Source organism: Indicator indicator, chromosome Z (genome assembly GCF_027791375.1).
Source record: "Indicator indicator isolate 239-I01 chromosome Z, UM_Iind_1.1, whole genome shotgun sequence".
Lineage (NCBI taxonomy): Eukaryota > Metazoa > Chordata > Aves > Piciformes > Indicatoridae > Indicator > Indicator indicator.
The window spans coordinates 33,221,125-33,236,471 of NC_072053.1; the positions used below are offsets into that span (position 1 = coordinate 33,221,125).

A 15,347-nucleotide genomic window follows, 5' to 3' on the forward strand; every position below is an offset into this window, starting at 1 on the left:
GTTGTGAACTCTCTGATGCTTCTGTTTCTTCCATGGAATATGAGAAATCTGACTGCTCTGCCTCCAGCTGGGCACTCTCCAATTCTTCTCTTTCTTTTGTGGAAAAAAGCAGTTCTGGATGTTCTTTCTCCAGTTGTGAACTCTCTGATGCTTCTGTTTCTTCCATGGAATATGAGAAATCTGACTGCTCTGCCTCCAGCTGGGCACTCTCCAATTCTTCTCTTTCTTTTGTGGAAAAAAGCAGTTCTGGATGTTCTTTCTCCAGTTGTGAACTCTCTGATGCTTCTGTTTCTTCCATGGAATATGAGAAATCTGACTGCTCTGCCTCCAGCTGGGCACTCTCCAATTCTTCTCTTTCTTTTGTGGAAAAAAGCAGTTCTGGATGTTCTTTCTCCAATTGCGAACTCTCTGATGCTTCTGTTTCTTCCAAGGAATATGAGAAATCTGACTGCTCTGTCTCCAGCTGGGCACTCTCCAATTCTTCTCTTTCTTTTGTGGAAAAAAGCAGTTCTGGATGTTCTTTCTCCAGTTGCGAACTCTCTGATGCTTCTGTTTCTTCCAAGGAATATGAGAAATCTGACTGCTCTGTCTCCAGCTGGGCACTCTCCAATTCTTCTCTTTCTTTTGTGGAAAAAAGCAGTTCTGGATGTTCTTTCTCTAGTTGTGAACTCCCTGATACTTCTGTTTCTTCCACAGAATGTGAGAAGTCTGACTGCTCTGTCTCCGTTTGGGCATCCTCCAGTTCCCCTCTTTCTTCTGTGGAAGAATGCAGTTCTGGATGTTCTTTCTCCTGTTGTGAACTCTCTGATAGCTCTTTTTCTTCCATGGAATACAAGAAATCTGACTGCTCTGTCTCCAGTTGGGTACTCTCCAATTCTTCTGTTTCTTTCATGGAAAAAAGCAGTTCTGGATATTCTTTCTCTAGTTGTAAACTCTCCAATTCCTCCATTTCTTCCCTGGAATATAAGAAATCTGGCTGCTCTGTCTCCAGATGGGTACTCTCCAATGCCTCCATTTCTTTCCTGGCATATAAGGAATCCGGATGTTCTGTGTCTAGCTGTTCACTTTCTGGCTCCTCCATTTCTCCCCTGGAAAAAGAAAAGTCTGGATGCTCCATCTCCATCTGTATACTCTCCAATTCCTCTGTTTCATCCTTGAAAAACGAGAAGTCTGGATGCTCTATGTCTAGCTGTGTTCTTTCTGACTGCCCAATTTCTTTGCTGGAATATGAGAAATCTGGGTTCTCTATCTCCATTTGTGCATTCTCTGTTTGCTTATTTTTTTCATTGGAAAGACCAGAGTGATCCAAATCTACAGTTTTATTTGTAGCTGAAGTTGTCTGAGTTTCTTCTGTTTCTATGTGGGTGGGATAGGAAATGCCAAAATATTTAGAATCTGTCTTTCCAGGGATAGATGAATTTAGCTTAATACCTTGCTCCTCTGTTTCCTGAAATGAGGAAGACAAGTCTTGTTTGGACTTTGTTTGCTTCTCTAAGTGAACATTTGGGGTTTCCCGAGGTAAGGTCTTTTGACTCTCTTTTTTTGAAGAATGGAATAGATCTGAATGGTCAGTTTCTGTCAGTGCATTTGATGAGTGACACTCAGTTTGTTGCTTCTCTGTTTCATCTACAGAATGTGGTAAATGCAGATGTTCAGACTCAGATTGTGCAGTTTCTGATGCTTGAGGAAGAATATCCTCCTGTCTTGCTTCAGACAGAGTGGAATATTTGGATTTAGCTGATGGAGTACTAGGTAAGGAAGACTGAACTGCTGACTTTTGTACAGCCCTCTCAGGATGTTCTGCCATGGATGCTCTAGGCAAACTAGTTGGGACACTTTGTTTATCTAATTCATTAACAAAATCTGCTGAAATAGACTGTGGTGGAGATTTGGGCTGCATTTCCTGCTCCTTTGGTTCATTGAGATGATCCAGTGATGTCAGTTGGGATTCATCTCGTTTCTTGTTTGAATTTTCAGCTGAGGGAAGTGGCAGTTGCTTCTCTGATTTATCATCAGACTCTAATGAAATTGGCAGTTTTTGCTCTGTTACTGATGTTTTGGCCACAGGTGAATAACTTTGCTGTTTCCTGGCTTCCTCAGGGGGACAGGACTTCAGCGAATGTCCTGACACCTGATTTGGATTCTCCAAGAGAGAGAGTCTGTCTTTTTCTTCTTCATGTTGAAGAGTTGTTTCTGCACCTAAGCTTAAAAATGTATGTGGTTTATCTTTTGTTTTCATGGGTTTAATATTTTTAGATGAAGCATCACCCTTATTCATAAGCCATTTTTCAAGAGGTGGTGTTGGTGAAGAATAGCTTTGATTTGCATGGGCTGTGGATTGTCTTTGCTGTCTTCTTCTCTGTGATGGTGTTTCAAGATTTCTACTTGTTGCTTTTGGGAAAGACTTTAGGTGCATTGCTTGTGAAAGTGAATTGAACTTTTGCAATCTTTCTTTTACTGATGTTTCAAGGAACTGTTCAGAATCTCCTGAAACTGAGCTACTTCTCTGGATTTTGTTTTTGTCCAATGTTTCAGGGGTTGGCTCAGTCCCTCCAAAAATTGAGTTAAACAGCTGGATTCTAGCTTGTACTGGTCCTCCAAGGATTGGCCCTACTTTTCTCAGCCTGCTTTCTCTAAATATTGATCTTATAGGAGCACGTTTTACTGGCTCTTCTGTGATGTTCTCTAGATCTTCGTCATCCAACATTTCTTCATCTGGGTCTCGTGCTTCCACCTGTTCAACATTCAACACGGAGGCCTGCACATCTCCTAGAACAGTTCTTGGTTCTTGCCTCTGCATGCCAGAGGAGTCTCGTTTTTTATTGCCCTGACCTCCCTTCAGGCTTGTAGCCAGCGGTACCCTATTTGAAAGTTTGTGCTTCCTTTTCCGAACAATCTTGCCTTCATCCATAATAAAGAGTACTTTTCCTGGAGGAGAACCTACCGGTGAACTTTCCATGCTGTAAAGATCAGAAGTTGTACTAGTTTCTGACGCCCAGGGTGTAGAACATCTACTTGAGCTGGTTTCCCAGGTTATCCCACTGTCTTCACTTTGAACTGTTACCATGGAAAAGGAAGGGTTAGTCATGATGTACTGCAGCTTGGGTTTCACATCTTCACTTTGGATAAGGTCTTTTAAACTAAAACCAAAACAAACAAACAAAAAAGAAAAAAGCTATAAAAACACCGAACCAATTAAATTATTGCAGTTTAAAAATCTAAATTTTTGCATCAAAGAAAAAGTACTTTTCAAAGTTGTAAAAATACTGCATGTGCATACATTTCAAAACACAAGGATAAGCAAGGTCATGTTTTATCTGAAAAATGTGTTTTATTTGGTAAAGCTGCATGTTGTAAGGTTAGTTTAGTGAAGGGGAGGTGTTTACATGCTCTTGACAATGCAGGAAAACCAGTCTTTGATCTGACCTTTCTTTGCCAGTGTGGGGTCATCCTCCAGTGTGTGGTTATCTCACAACATAATTTCAACCTTGCATTAAACACTTACAAGATAACTGTCAGCATTTTAATAGCATCCAAAATTGCTTTGCCCAAATGTAAATGATTACACAACGCTCAGAGGAGCAGGAAATCTATTCACTAGTTTGTTACCTTCTTCTCATGTGGTTCATCCTCTAAGCACTCTACATATTTAACAAAGTAATTTGGAATACATTCAACAATCAAAATATACTCGAGCTCTTCTCAGCTGTAATAACGATGTTTTATAAAGCTAACTTTAACCTTATAATATGTAATCAGTACTCTATCATATGCTGCAATCAAATCATCTCTCAGTTAAAAAAAAAAGTCTGGGGAAGCTTTAGAAAAAAAAAATAACAACCAGTCTTAGAAATAAGAGTGTAGAGATAAAAAAGAAGCAATTAAAGGACATTATTTTCTTCAAGAAAGTATTTTTAGTGTTGAGATAGTTATTCCAAAGTAACCATAGAAAAAAGTAATCAAAACACTCAAACTCAGTATGTCTTGAGTAGACAATAGTTCGTTTAGAAGAGTCATATTAGTAGCTGATGGAAAGAAAGGCAGAGTATCTGCCAGCAAAGGCAGAAGCCTCAGTAGAGCCGAAGTAGTGAAATCGCTGTCACTCTCATAGAAGGATGCAAACCTTTAGCCATACAATGTCTTTAGCCATACTTCCACTGAACAGGGCAAAGGGTCACTTCCAAGATAATTAGGATAAAGCACTTCTTTAGCAAGAGTGAAGAAATCTGGCTGCTGGCCATGGGATTGGGGAAGCAAAACCCACTTGACCTACTGGCCAGCAGAAAAAGGGAGGTGATCATCCCCCTGTAATCAGCACTGGTGAGGCCACGCCTCGAGTATTGTGTTCAGTTCTGGAACCCTCACTATAGGAAGGATATTGAGGCACTGGAATGTGTCCAGAGAAGAGCAGAGGCTCCTGAATGGCTGGAGCACATGGCATATGAGGACAGTCTGAGAGAGCTGGGGTTGTTCAGTCTAGAGAAGAGGAGGCTGAGGGGAGACCTTACCACTCTACAACTACCTAAAGGTAGGCTGGAGTGAGGAAGGTGCAGCCTCTTCTCTTTGGTGTCAAGCAACAGGTCTAGGTGAAATGGTTTCAAGCTGCACCAGGGAAGGTTTAGGCTGAAGGTTAGGAAATATTTCTTCACTGAAAGGGTTCTCAAACATTGGAATGGTCTGCCCAGGACAGTGGTGAAGTCACCATCCCTGGGAGTGTTTAAGTGCTATGTGGACCTAGCACTTAGGGTCATGGTTTACTGTCAGCCCTTCAGTGTTGGTTTGAACCTTAGACTGGATGATCTTTGCAGTCTCTTCCAACCACATATTCAGTGATACTGCCACAGGCTGCAACTCAGCACCATGCAGGTACCAGAGACACCTGCAGGATTCAGATGTTTGAAGAGTGGTTGGTATTGCTCTGGAGTGTCTCAAGTAGCTGGCAGAAGGCAAAGGTCTTCAGGGAAGGAGAGGAGAAAATCCTGAGCAAAATCATAATCTCTCCATCAAGCAAATTTTCTCAAATATAAGGGTTTTGTGTAGGGCACTCAGCAAAACAAAATGTTGATCCTGATACTAGCAGTGTTTGCCTTAGCTTACCATGAGTTTGCTGTCCAGCACCTATTGCTCTGCAGTTGCTAGGGCTATAACACATCCATCTCTCTCTTCAGGATAAGAGAATTAGGAGCTACAGGAAGTCACTGTTTTAAACTGATCTTTCCGTTGTTAACCCACTGCTAACTTCCTGCATTGCTAATGATGCTCCCTCTGGCAATAAAGGTGGCTCAAGTATCTTTCCAAATTCAAAAGAATAATTATCCAAAAGCAATAGGACAGCTGCTTGCTCCTCTAAAAAGCTGATTTTTATCAAGACAAAACAAGGAGCCAGGAGCTGGGCCCATCTCATACATTTTATTCCATTCCCAAGACTTGCAAATGTCTAGTAAGGGACACAACCTGCTGTGGTGCTGGTCTCTTTTCCAGACTTCAGGTTGCCATATGGCCAGATGGCATTCCTTGTTGCAGCTTCAGATGCTGCTTGAGAAATCACAGTACCTCCATTCCCCAGAAATCTGCCTTCCTCTTGCATTCAGGATTGCATGGGGACAGAGCATAGATCTTGAACAAACACTTTGGTCTGGGTGGGAGACTTCCCTTACACAGTGATTTAATCACTTTGTTGATACCTAATGGGGAAGCCTTCCTGAAGCCTCAGCATTATTTTAGAGCCAAACTGCTATGCAGACCTTTATTGAGGACCCGCTTAATATTGTCTAAAAGTCTGAAAAGGAACAAAACACAGTGTCCAGTTGCAGCTGCCATCAGGGGCCAGATTGGCGGTGGGGCCATTATCAGATGCTCTGTTCCCTGTGCATATGTCCCCACCTCAACGTTTCATCCTATTCAACTGCTTCTGGTGCCCTTTCACTCGAGCCTTCTGATGCCCTGCCACCATCTTGCCTTCCCCATGCATATAGCTGCAGCCAGCAGCAGACGAATGGCCCTGCCAGCCCCTTCCACTCAGGTTGAAGGCTGGTGCTCCTTCATCCAGGAAACTAAAACCACGCACTTATTCACCATGTGTCTCTGCTTTGAGGAGGATACGGCAAATTTTCCTTAAGAAGACAAATCCTCAGCACTCCCCATCCCTTCTTTCTGACTACCACATTCACTATCAATCTACTTCTTTGCACTCCTGGGTGCTGTAGCACCCCCTGTGTGACAGACAGCCCCCTTCTCTGCTCTGCTTACCCCTTCATACGTTTCATGAATCATTCTAAGCTAGACTTGGTTGTAAAGGTTCTATAAATTTGATCTTCTGCTGGAAGGACTGTGTACTTAGATTTTTTTAAAAAACTCTGGGACTTCCTCCCCATTTACTGGTCTTAAGTCACTACTAAATGAATAGATTAAATGAATGCCATACTCATTTTAGGCAAATGAGCTACCTGAAAATACATATAAATTGGCTTCAGAGACATTTTTATGGAACCCTGCACACACAGACACATCCAGAGACCTACAAACTGCAGAAGGAAATTGGCCAGGAAGTGTCCAACAAAAAGAAGTGTGTCAGAGAAGCTCAACCATCCCTGGAGACTTCAAAAATGTGCCTGCATGTCATCCTGTGCAATCTGCTCTAGGTGAACCTGCTCTAGCAGGGCAGTTGGACTAGATGATCTCCAGAGGTCCCTTCCAACCCCTACAATGCTGTGATTCTGTAGTTGTTAAGAAATACAGGTATTACAGCTATGTAAACCAGTTAACCAATAACAGGTAGACTTAATTCTAAATCTTACCAACACAAAAATTAAAAGTTATTAACTACATACTAATTTTTGCCATAAAACATTATCAAAACATTTTCCCTGTTTAGATGATTACTTCACGATGGAACTGGAAACAAAAGACAAGTGCCACAATCCATCTGTCTCAGATTGCAAACCATCTAAAGGCAAGAAAATACTGCACCAGTTCCCTGAAGATCAGTGCCACAAGAATATGATGCATTTTCATAATAGGTTCTGACACTCAATGTTAGCCTCATTACTTCTGCATTAAGGAAACCACATGATTTAAAGATTACATTAAAAAGTGTAATAAGATGTGAACCCCACATTTTTCTGCTTTTTTTGGTGCATGCATCATAATTCTAGGACATGTCATAAGCTCTGATGCAGGTTTTGTAATTTTATGCCAAAGTGTATAGAAGTGGAATGTGTTGGTCAAGGCTCAGGCTTGGTGCCCCAGAGGAATGCCAGGGTTCTGCTTTTTTCACACAGGCGCTTGCTGACCTTGGGCCAGCCGTCTTGCGGAATAACTCTTTTATAAAGTAGGCATGAGGGTCTTTAGCATGCTTGAAAGGTCGAAATAAGAGCCAATGGGGATTATCCGACTGACTGCAACATTGCACAGCCAGGTGCTGTTCAACTACATGCAGAGGAGGAAGACAAAAGCAACAGAGATCTTGGGGTTGCTAAAAATAAATGCATGACAGCAGGGTCCAGAACAGGCTGCCTTCAGCCAAGTTTGCATATTGGTTACACCACCTTCTAAGCTACGTTTGCAAAACACACACACATAAAAATCTGTTCTGCAATAGGGGCTTGAAAACCTATTCGCCGACAAATAATTAGCTTGCAGCCTGAGTAAGTATGTCCCAGAGGTTCAGCCTGGCTGCTCTTGCTTAGCCAGAGCCCTGAGTTCTACCCAGGCACTCAGCACAGGAGAAGGCCTTAAGGTCAACCACTAGGCTGACATTTGCAACAAAAATTAAGCAGTTATAGAGTCAGTTTTATTTAACTTTACTAAGCTATTGCTGAACACTTGCTGCAGTTACCATACCTGTGCCAATTTCAAAATGTTATGTCTCCTTTCACCTAATTAAAATAATCAAATGCATTTAGTTATACTCAGTTACTACAGAACACAGCTGTTAAAATTCTCTCCAGTAGGCTCCAACCTCTCTAATTATGGAGATGGCTAAGGACAGATAAACTCTGCAGTGCTTTTTATAACTGAGAGCTAAATGGAACAGTTTCTGTGTTTTAATTAATTGGTAAGATGCAGTGCCCAGGTTTGCATTGTGAAGGCTGCCAGACAGAAGCAAGACCCACCTGCAGGGAGGTCCTAACGGGCACGCATGGAGGGGCCATCCTCCCAGCACAAGTAGTAAACAACTGCAAGGCTGCATGGATTTCCATCACTTTTCCTTTAAAGTTACCCACTCCCACTTGTATTTTACAAGTTGAGCTTTATTGTCAAGCCATTTAATTTCAGATTCCTCCAAAAATATCCTGTTAGTTGTATTTTATCTGTCTGCAGTGAGTAGCTCCATTCCAACTACTTCAGCTGGTTTTCTAAGAGGGTGGCATGCATGTGCAAGCAGTGTTTATCAGCACAGGCCTTCCCTCTCTGCCAGTATGTGACTGAAGAGTCAACACATCCCATGGAAGAAAAGCAGCACTACACTTTGGGAATCTTTCCTCACTTCTTTGAAAAACTCTCCATTCCCTCTGCAAGATTTTTCTACAGTTCTGGGCTACGTTTTGCTGTTTGATTTTCATTCTCACATCACTAGGGGTGGGCTAAGCTGCCCAGAGCCACATCACCTCTCTTCCACCATCCTTTCCTTTCCCAGTAACCATCAGCAACGTCAGAAAGTGCTTTGAACCATAAAGCCAGAGTGGTTTGTGAACACAGGACAGCTCCACAGCACTGAGGTATTAGGAACTGCATGACCCAAATTACTTGAACTTATTTCTAGAAATACCTTAAATTGTCAACATGAAGGTATTTGGTTCTTCCTACAGTATCCCCTCAAGTCAAACAGGCTTTGCTCAAGGCAAGGAAGAAATCTTGCAACCTGTGATGGCCAGGTGACCCTCAGGCCTCATGGTCTGTTTTTCAAACCAGCAGCGCTGGCAGGGTTGGAGGAGCTTGTCCATATGGATCAGGTTGCAGACGCCTCTGCATCCTGCGTAGGACCAGGACCATGTGCTGGGCAACAGGCCACTGTCTCACTTGTTATTCTCCTGAAGTTGGAGCGCAATGTTAGAATCATAAACTGTTTCTGTGCAAAAGTTATTAAGAAAAACAAAACAAACCAAAAAAACTCAAGTGATAAAATATTCCTCATTTCATCCCAAAAATCAGCCACATAATTTGTGACTGGCAGTAGAAAGCATGTACAAGTTTTTCCTTTTTGGGGGAAGAAGGGACTGGAGTGGGAGGGACAAGTGGGAAAGAAGAAAGGGCCATAAGATGGGACAAATTTAAATGTGCTGTAATAACCCTTGACCATTCTCTCCCTGAGAAGCAAATCTGCAGAGCATTTAAGAACGATATGTGATGAAGCGTCAGCCAGAAAGGGAGAAGCAGAGCGAGATGCCACTTGAGCTGGCATGCCAGAGGATCTTTAAATAGAAAAGCTCTCAGGGAACTCAGGGCAGGCACTTATGGCACAAAACTTAATCACAGTCATACCCATTTGAAAACCCCACCATTAACAGACCCTCCCTCCCTGCTTCTATCTATGGCAGCTGGGGAACACAGGGGTTAAAGGCACTAAAACCAGAACTGGGCCCCCCTGACATCCCCCTGGACTGGTGCTTTGGGATGCAGCTGCTATGTCCCAAAGAGATTTTGTGTCCCCAGGGGAAGGCAGTACCTATTAGTCAGCTCTTCTGCTTCTTCTGGGCCCACAGCTGCCTCCTCATCCTCCTCCTCTTCTTCCTCCTCCTCCTCTTCCTCCTCTTCTTCCTCCTCCTCTTCTTCTTCTTCCTCTACAAAGGACGATGTCTCAGATGCCCTGTCACACTCAGCACCATGGTACCCCTCCATGTCCTTTCCAGCTCAGGCTCTTGACGGTGATTTTTACCTCCGACCCTGTCCTCCCCAGGGTTGCCTGAAGCAACTGTCATCCCCAGCAGCTCTCACTTCTCCTGACTCAGGGCAGTCTTTAAATAGAAGGCAGCAAAGTTACAGCATCGAGTCACTGCTGGTCCTACCCTGCGTCCTAGCACCAATCGGGTGCCAGGACACATGCAAAATCTGGCTCGCCCCCTTCACCTGCCCACCACTGCTGCTGAAGCATTTTCATAGCAGAGATGTGGCAGCCAGGCAGTGGTTGGGAGAAAGGGGTTCCAGCCCTGACAGACCTTCCCAAGCCACCTCAAGAAAATTTGGGGTGGATTGCACAGATGAAGCAGGAGATTCCTTGTGGCTCTGATTAAAAAAAAAACAAAACCATTTAGTATGTTAAAAAGTGAGTTCCATCCCTGAGCACACCCAGAATGCCTGAAACTTGAACTGGAATGGTCAAATACAATTACTAGTGATGAGCCTAGGACACATACCTTTAACAATTAATACCGTCCTGGAAGAGCTATTAGATGCACTACAGTTTTTAACAACATACAGGAATATACCACAGAATATTAGGGGTCAGTAGGGACCTGAAAGGTCATCAAATCCAACCCCTGCCAGGGCAAAATCATCTACAGTAGTTCACACAGGCATGCATCCAGGCTGGTTTTGAAAGCCACCAGAGAGGAAGCCTCCACAGCCTTTCTGGGCAGCCTGTTCCAGTGCTCAGTCACCCTCACAGTGAAAAAGGTTTTTCTGTATGTTCACATGGAACCTCCCATGCTCCAGCTTGTACCCACTGCAACCTGTCCTATCATTGGGTGTCACTGAGAAGAGTCTGTCTCCTTTCTCCCAACAATTTCTCTTCACATATTTATAAATATTAATGAGGTCACCTCTCGGTCTCCTTCAAGCTAAAGACCCAGCTCGCTCAGCCTTCCCTCCTAACGGAGATGATCCACTCCCTTAATCATCTTTGTGGCTCTGCACTGGACTCTTTCAAGCAGTTCTTTGCCCTTATTACCTGAACCTCCAAATCTGTTGATGTGTTAAATCACAAGACACACCAAATTTCCTCTCTGAATAGACTTGAAGTAATTTTAATGTAAAGCAAAGGCAAACTGTGCTACCATATTTACCCTTTATTATGCTCGATTTCACAGGAAACGCAGTGCTCTACACAGACAAAATGGAAGTATTTCCAATGTGTACTAGTCAAGGTAATAGCTCTTTAAAAATACGTTTTTAGAAGAAGGGCAGTTGCACTGGAACTTGGATTCTAACCAAAAAACTTGTCATTAATTCAGATATTAAACAGTGTATACACATTGTAATTAATCCTCTTTTTTTATTTCTTCTCTTTTCCTTCCAATACATAGCTGGTTATAAATCAGGCAGCAAATTCTTCCATGTGTTTTAAGTACAGAAAAAATACAATCAGGTATTTCTGAGTACAAGCTTTCTCTGCACTGCTACCTTAAAATCCTACTGACCTATTCATTTGAAGTAAAATATTTTCTAAACAGTGGATACAGATAAAACCTATTTGCTTCCTTGACCTATCCCCTGAGGTACACAATTTACAAGTTCAGAACATAATTTCTTGAAGAAATGTACTTGAAATACATACTAATTTAAACTCCCATTTTATCAAGACCACAGTGTACACATCACAATGAAGTTCAAGGAAGATGACTTCACATTTCATATGCATGAAAGACAAGAGCATTACCATCTCAGAGAAACTAGAAACTGCACAAGTTTTGATTCAGTCTTCAGCACAGCCAAGGAAGGTGAATACCCTTTTGCCAGAAACACCTAAAATTATTTCCAGACCCAGAGCTATTTCTTACACAGCTATCACAACTTAATTTGATCAGTAAATTGTCCAAAATAGTATATTCTTTCATGCTCTTCCTACAAGCATGTTACTCTGTAAAGTCAACCTGGGAAAGATTTGTATCAGAAGAATTAGAGAATACAAGACAAATATATAACAAAACCATACACCACAAATTATCTCACTTGTAAACAAAAGCAAGTACAGGCCATTAAATCAAGAGTGACATTCAGTGAAGGACTTAGGCTTAACACCAAATACACTATAATTGGAGTCCAGTAAATTCAAGCAAAGCATTGGTTCCAAATAAATTATTTGGACAGTATTCACAAATGCTGACTGCAAGTCATTTACAAATCATCTTACATGCTTTTAATTGTGGCTTTCCATTTCTCCCAAATAGCCCTGTCACTCTTTGAGTCTTAAAACTGATTTGTATCATTTGTAAAGGATTTCTTTAAAATAACCTCTCATAGTGTCAGAACACCTGAAGGTACAGAAACTACACTTAAACAACATTTTAGGAGAAGTGAGGGCAAGAGAGCTGGAAAAGAAATCTCAAGTTTCACAGTACCCAGCCCATGCCAATTCTACCACTATAGCTACAGAATGGATTCTCTAGTAAACATTCACATCTGAGCATGTTAATTAAAAGCATGCCAGAGGACTAGAGAGTTCCTAAAATCCTAGGTGAAACTCTAGTAGTTTCTCACATTATGTAAGGTGACAAATGACTGGCAAACCCAACAACAAAATTAGCAGTCAAAACTAGTCTTAAAATAACAAACACAGCTGAACTGTTTTTATTTCAAGGTAGTAAGAATGCCTCAAAGTTAACATCTTGCAGACACATTGAAACCTTGGTCAGCTGTGAAAAGTATATTTTACCAAATACTTCCTAGAAAAAATACTCCTGCTAAGGTATACACCAAGGGATAGAACATGTGAAGGTGCTTATGTTGAGGAGAAGGGAAAACCACACACTAACACTAAGATTTATGATAGCCATTCACAGATTTCTCATTCTGAATACTTACCCTGGGCAGGTGAAAACCCAGGTCATTAAAACTCCAAACTACTTCAGACTATGCAGAACTGACTCCAGAGTTAGTCGAAGTTCAGCTCTAACTCACTATCGCCAAACCACTGCTTCTGTGGTATTTTATCTGAAGATGCCACCATTCATGAAACACTATGTTCAATTACAGAAAATGGTGCTGCTTGTTTGCCTTGACAAAAGAATGTGACATTGGTAAAACCTGTTTTCCAGACCTTTTAAGTAATTTTTCAGTATGTGATTACCACTGCCACTTTCCACGCTCTCACCAGATTATTCACTAGCTTCTTTCACTATAAGCTAAACCAATTTACACTACCTTGAGCCTTGGTTAGCTAATACAGTAAATTACTGGGGAGTTTTCTCTTGACAGAGAGGAAGTAACAGACTGGCTTGCTGCTAAACAATTGGGGAAAATTACCAGCTAGTCTTGCTTTTTCTGATTATAATTGGGAAAAAAAAAGCAAAAGGATTCTTCTGAAAGACACAGCCCATTGTGGTTACAGATCTTGGCTTATATTAAAAAGATCATCTGAAAGGTGAGCCAGTTTTTAGAGTTGCAGAGTTTTAAGTCTGTTTGAAAATAGTCAAGAAGAAAATTTCAAAGATAAGGCAGTAATTTCAGGAGGTACATTGACACATAGGTGATGCAATGAAAACTCCTAACATACACATAGACACACAGAGTTTTGTGTTTCACATCCAGCTCACACAAATTACATCTTTGCCAAGTTTGAACCTAATTATCCCACACTGGGAAAATTTCACATTTTCTACAGAAAGGTAGTCAGGACATTTTTAAAAGAGGAACAGCCCTCCTACCTCCCTCCGGATCCATCTAGGTGCTTGTACAGCAGCTTTGAATCCAGACACCATCCTGTAATAAAGACTTGTGCCTTCAGTTTATGTTAAGCAGGTGAAAGTGACTGGGACCACTGAGAGCAAGTCCACCACCTTGTAAAGGGAACAGGCAGTTAAGGGAAACATACACCTGAGAGAAGAACATTGCAGTGGATTTGCTAGTCAGATTAAAACTGCAAGACTATTTAAAATAGCAGAAGGAGACTGTTATAAGAAGCAAGCCAAAATCTTACACATACAAGATCATGACAAAGCGTGTAGTAAATAACCTCACAGTAGGCAAACAGTTTACAGTTTCTGGAACTTCTCAACTGAAAAACTTGAAATAAAGTAGAACTTTAAAGTTTGCACAAGAAGAGAGAATGCTTGTTATTTTACACATTTGCAAGACAGCAATAGATGAAACTTCTACCTGTACAGTCATCACACAGAATACCCACCTAGAAGTTTATTATTTGCAGCAGGGGCCTTACCTTTACAGGCATTTTTTTCTACTTAATCATACGAAATGTTTAAAATATGTAGTACAAAATTATATAAACTGGAAAAATAAGCTGCATCCTCTGTGTAAAAACTTCATTCTACTGGACACCATAAAGTGCTAAACTTTAAAAAATGAAAATATTAATTTGACATTGATGTTAACCACAGTGACAATGGCTTGGTCTTCAACAACAAATACATGGGAGGCACAAATTGTGCTACAGAAAGTCTGAAAGAGGAGTCAGAAGTTTTTTCAAAAAGCTTAAATTTTAAAGATTATTAATTCCATTTCAATTTACAGTTGCTGACCAATTTACAAATATTTACATGAAATTAGAACAAAAGCCCAGCTTATTGCAGCAGTGGTAGGGTTATGAGGGGTTTTTTTGTTTGTTTGGGTTTTTTTGGTGGGATGTGTGCGATTTTTGGTGGGGTTGGTTTGTTTACTTTGAGGTTTGTTTGCTTGTTAGTGTTGGGTTGGGTTTTTTTGGTTTGTTCTCTTTTTACCCCCCAAAGCAGGTGTTACTACTACTTCAAATGTTTAAAGGGAAGCACGAAAATGTATATTGCCTACAATAGGACATCGCATTGTCCTATTTCAAATTCTCTGTAATAGAACTGTTGCTTAAAAAATCCAGTTTACAGTTCTTGATATCCAGAATACTACCAGGCATAATCCATCTTAATTTTCACAAGTTGTTGCTTCTTATTCCATTTAAAAGGGAAATAAAACTGTAAAGTGCCAAGTTGAGCAGAAGTGCCGAGTTGAGCAAAAGTGCAGTTAAGCAGTTAAGCAGATGTGAAGCACAGGTTGTGTGTTCAAGAAGTGGGTACTGTGCACAGCGACTTCAGGATAAGGCCAGACTTGCATGTCATTGAGCTTTGCAGATCTTTACTTCATCATTTCATTTTGTTTCTTAAATAGGATTTATTCTTGTGGTACGCAGTCTGCATTTCTTCTAAAAGTGAACACTGCAAGCACTTACAGAAAACATATTTCAGTGAACAGATGGGTTAACAAAAGTTGGTAATAAAATAAGCAATCTTCCTTATAAATGTTTCTTTAACAAAAGTTTCCATGGGGCAACAGGCTCTTGGTTTTGATACTGTTCTCTATTTCAGCAGGATCCAATATGAGGAAAGTACAAGAAGTTGGTCATCTTTTCTGTAGGACTGCTTCTAAAGGTAATATATAGTTCAGGTCTTTCTTGTCTCGCAATACCTTCCAAGACTGGGGAAAAA

General features: G+C 41.2%; 2 protein-coding genes across 3 annotated transcripts in view; both read right to left on the reverse strand.

Moving 5' to 3' along the window:
- Positions 1-9,936, reverse strand: part of CMYA5 (cardiomyopathy associated 5) — a 50,475-nt gene extending 40,539 nt beyond the window's left edge. The window contains exons 1-3 of the mRNA XM_054397312.1: positions 9,668-9,936; positions 1,042-3,140; positions 62-711 (exon numbers count right to left, since the gene is read on the reverse strand). Of these exons, the coding sequence (XP_054253287.1) occupies positions 62-711; positions 1,042-3,140; positions 9,668-9,840 (2,922 nt within the window). The 5' untranslated portion in view covers positions 9,841-9,936. The remainder of the gene's footprint in view (positions 1-61; positions 712-1,041; positions 3,141-9,667) is intronic.
- Positions 9,937-15,261: 5,325 nt separating this feature from the next.
- TENT2 (terminal nucleotidyltransferase 2) overlaps positions 15,262-15,347 on the reverse strand; it is a 34,233-nt gene continuing 34,147 nt past the window's right edge. For both annotated transcript variants that reach the window (XM_054397252.1, XM_054397251.1), the window contains one exon: positions 15,262-15,336. In XM_054397252.1, the coding sequence (XP_054253227.1) occupies positions 15,262-15,336 (75 nt within the window). The remainder of the gene's footprint in view (positions 15,337-15,347) is intronic.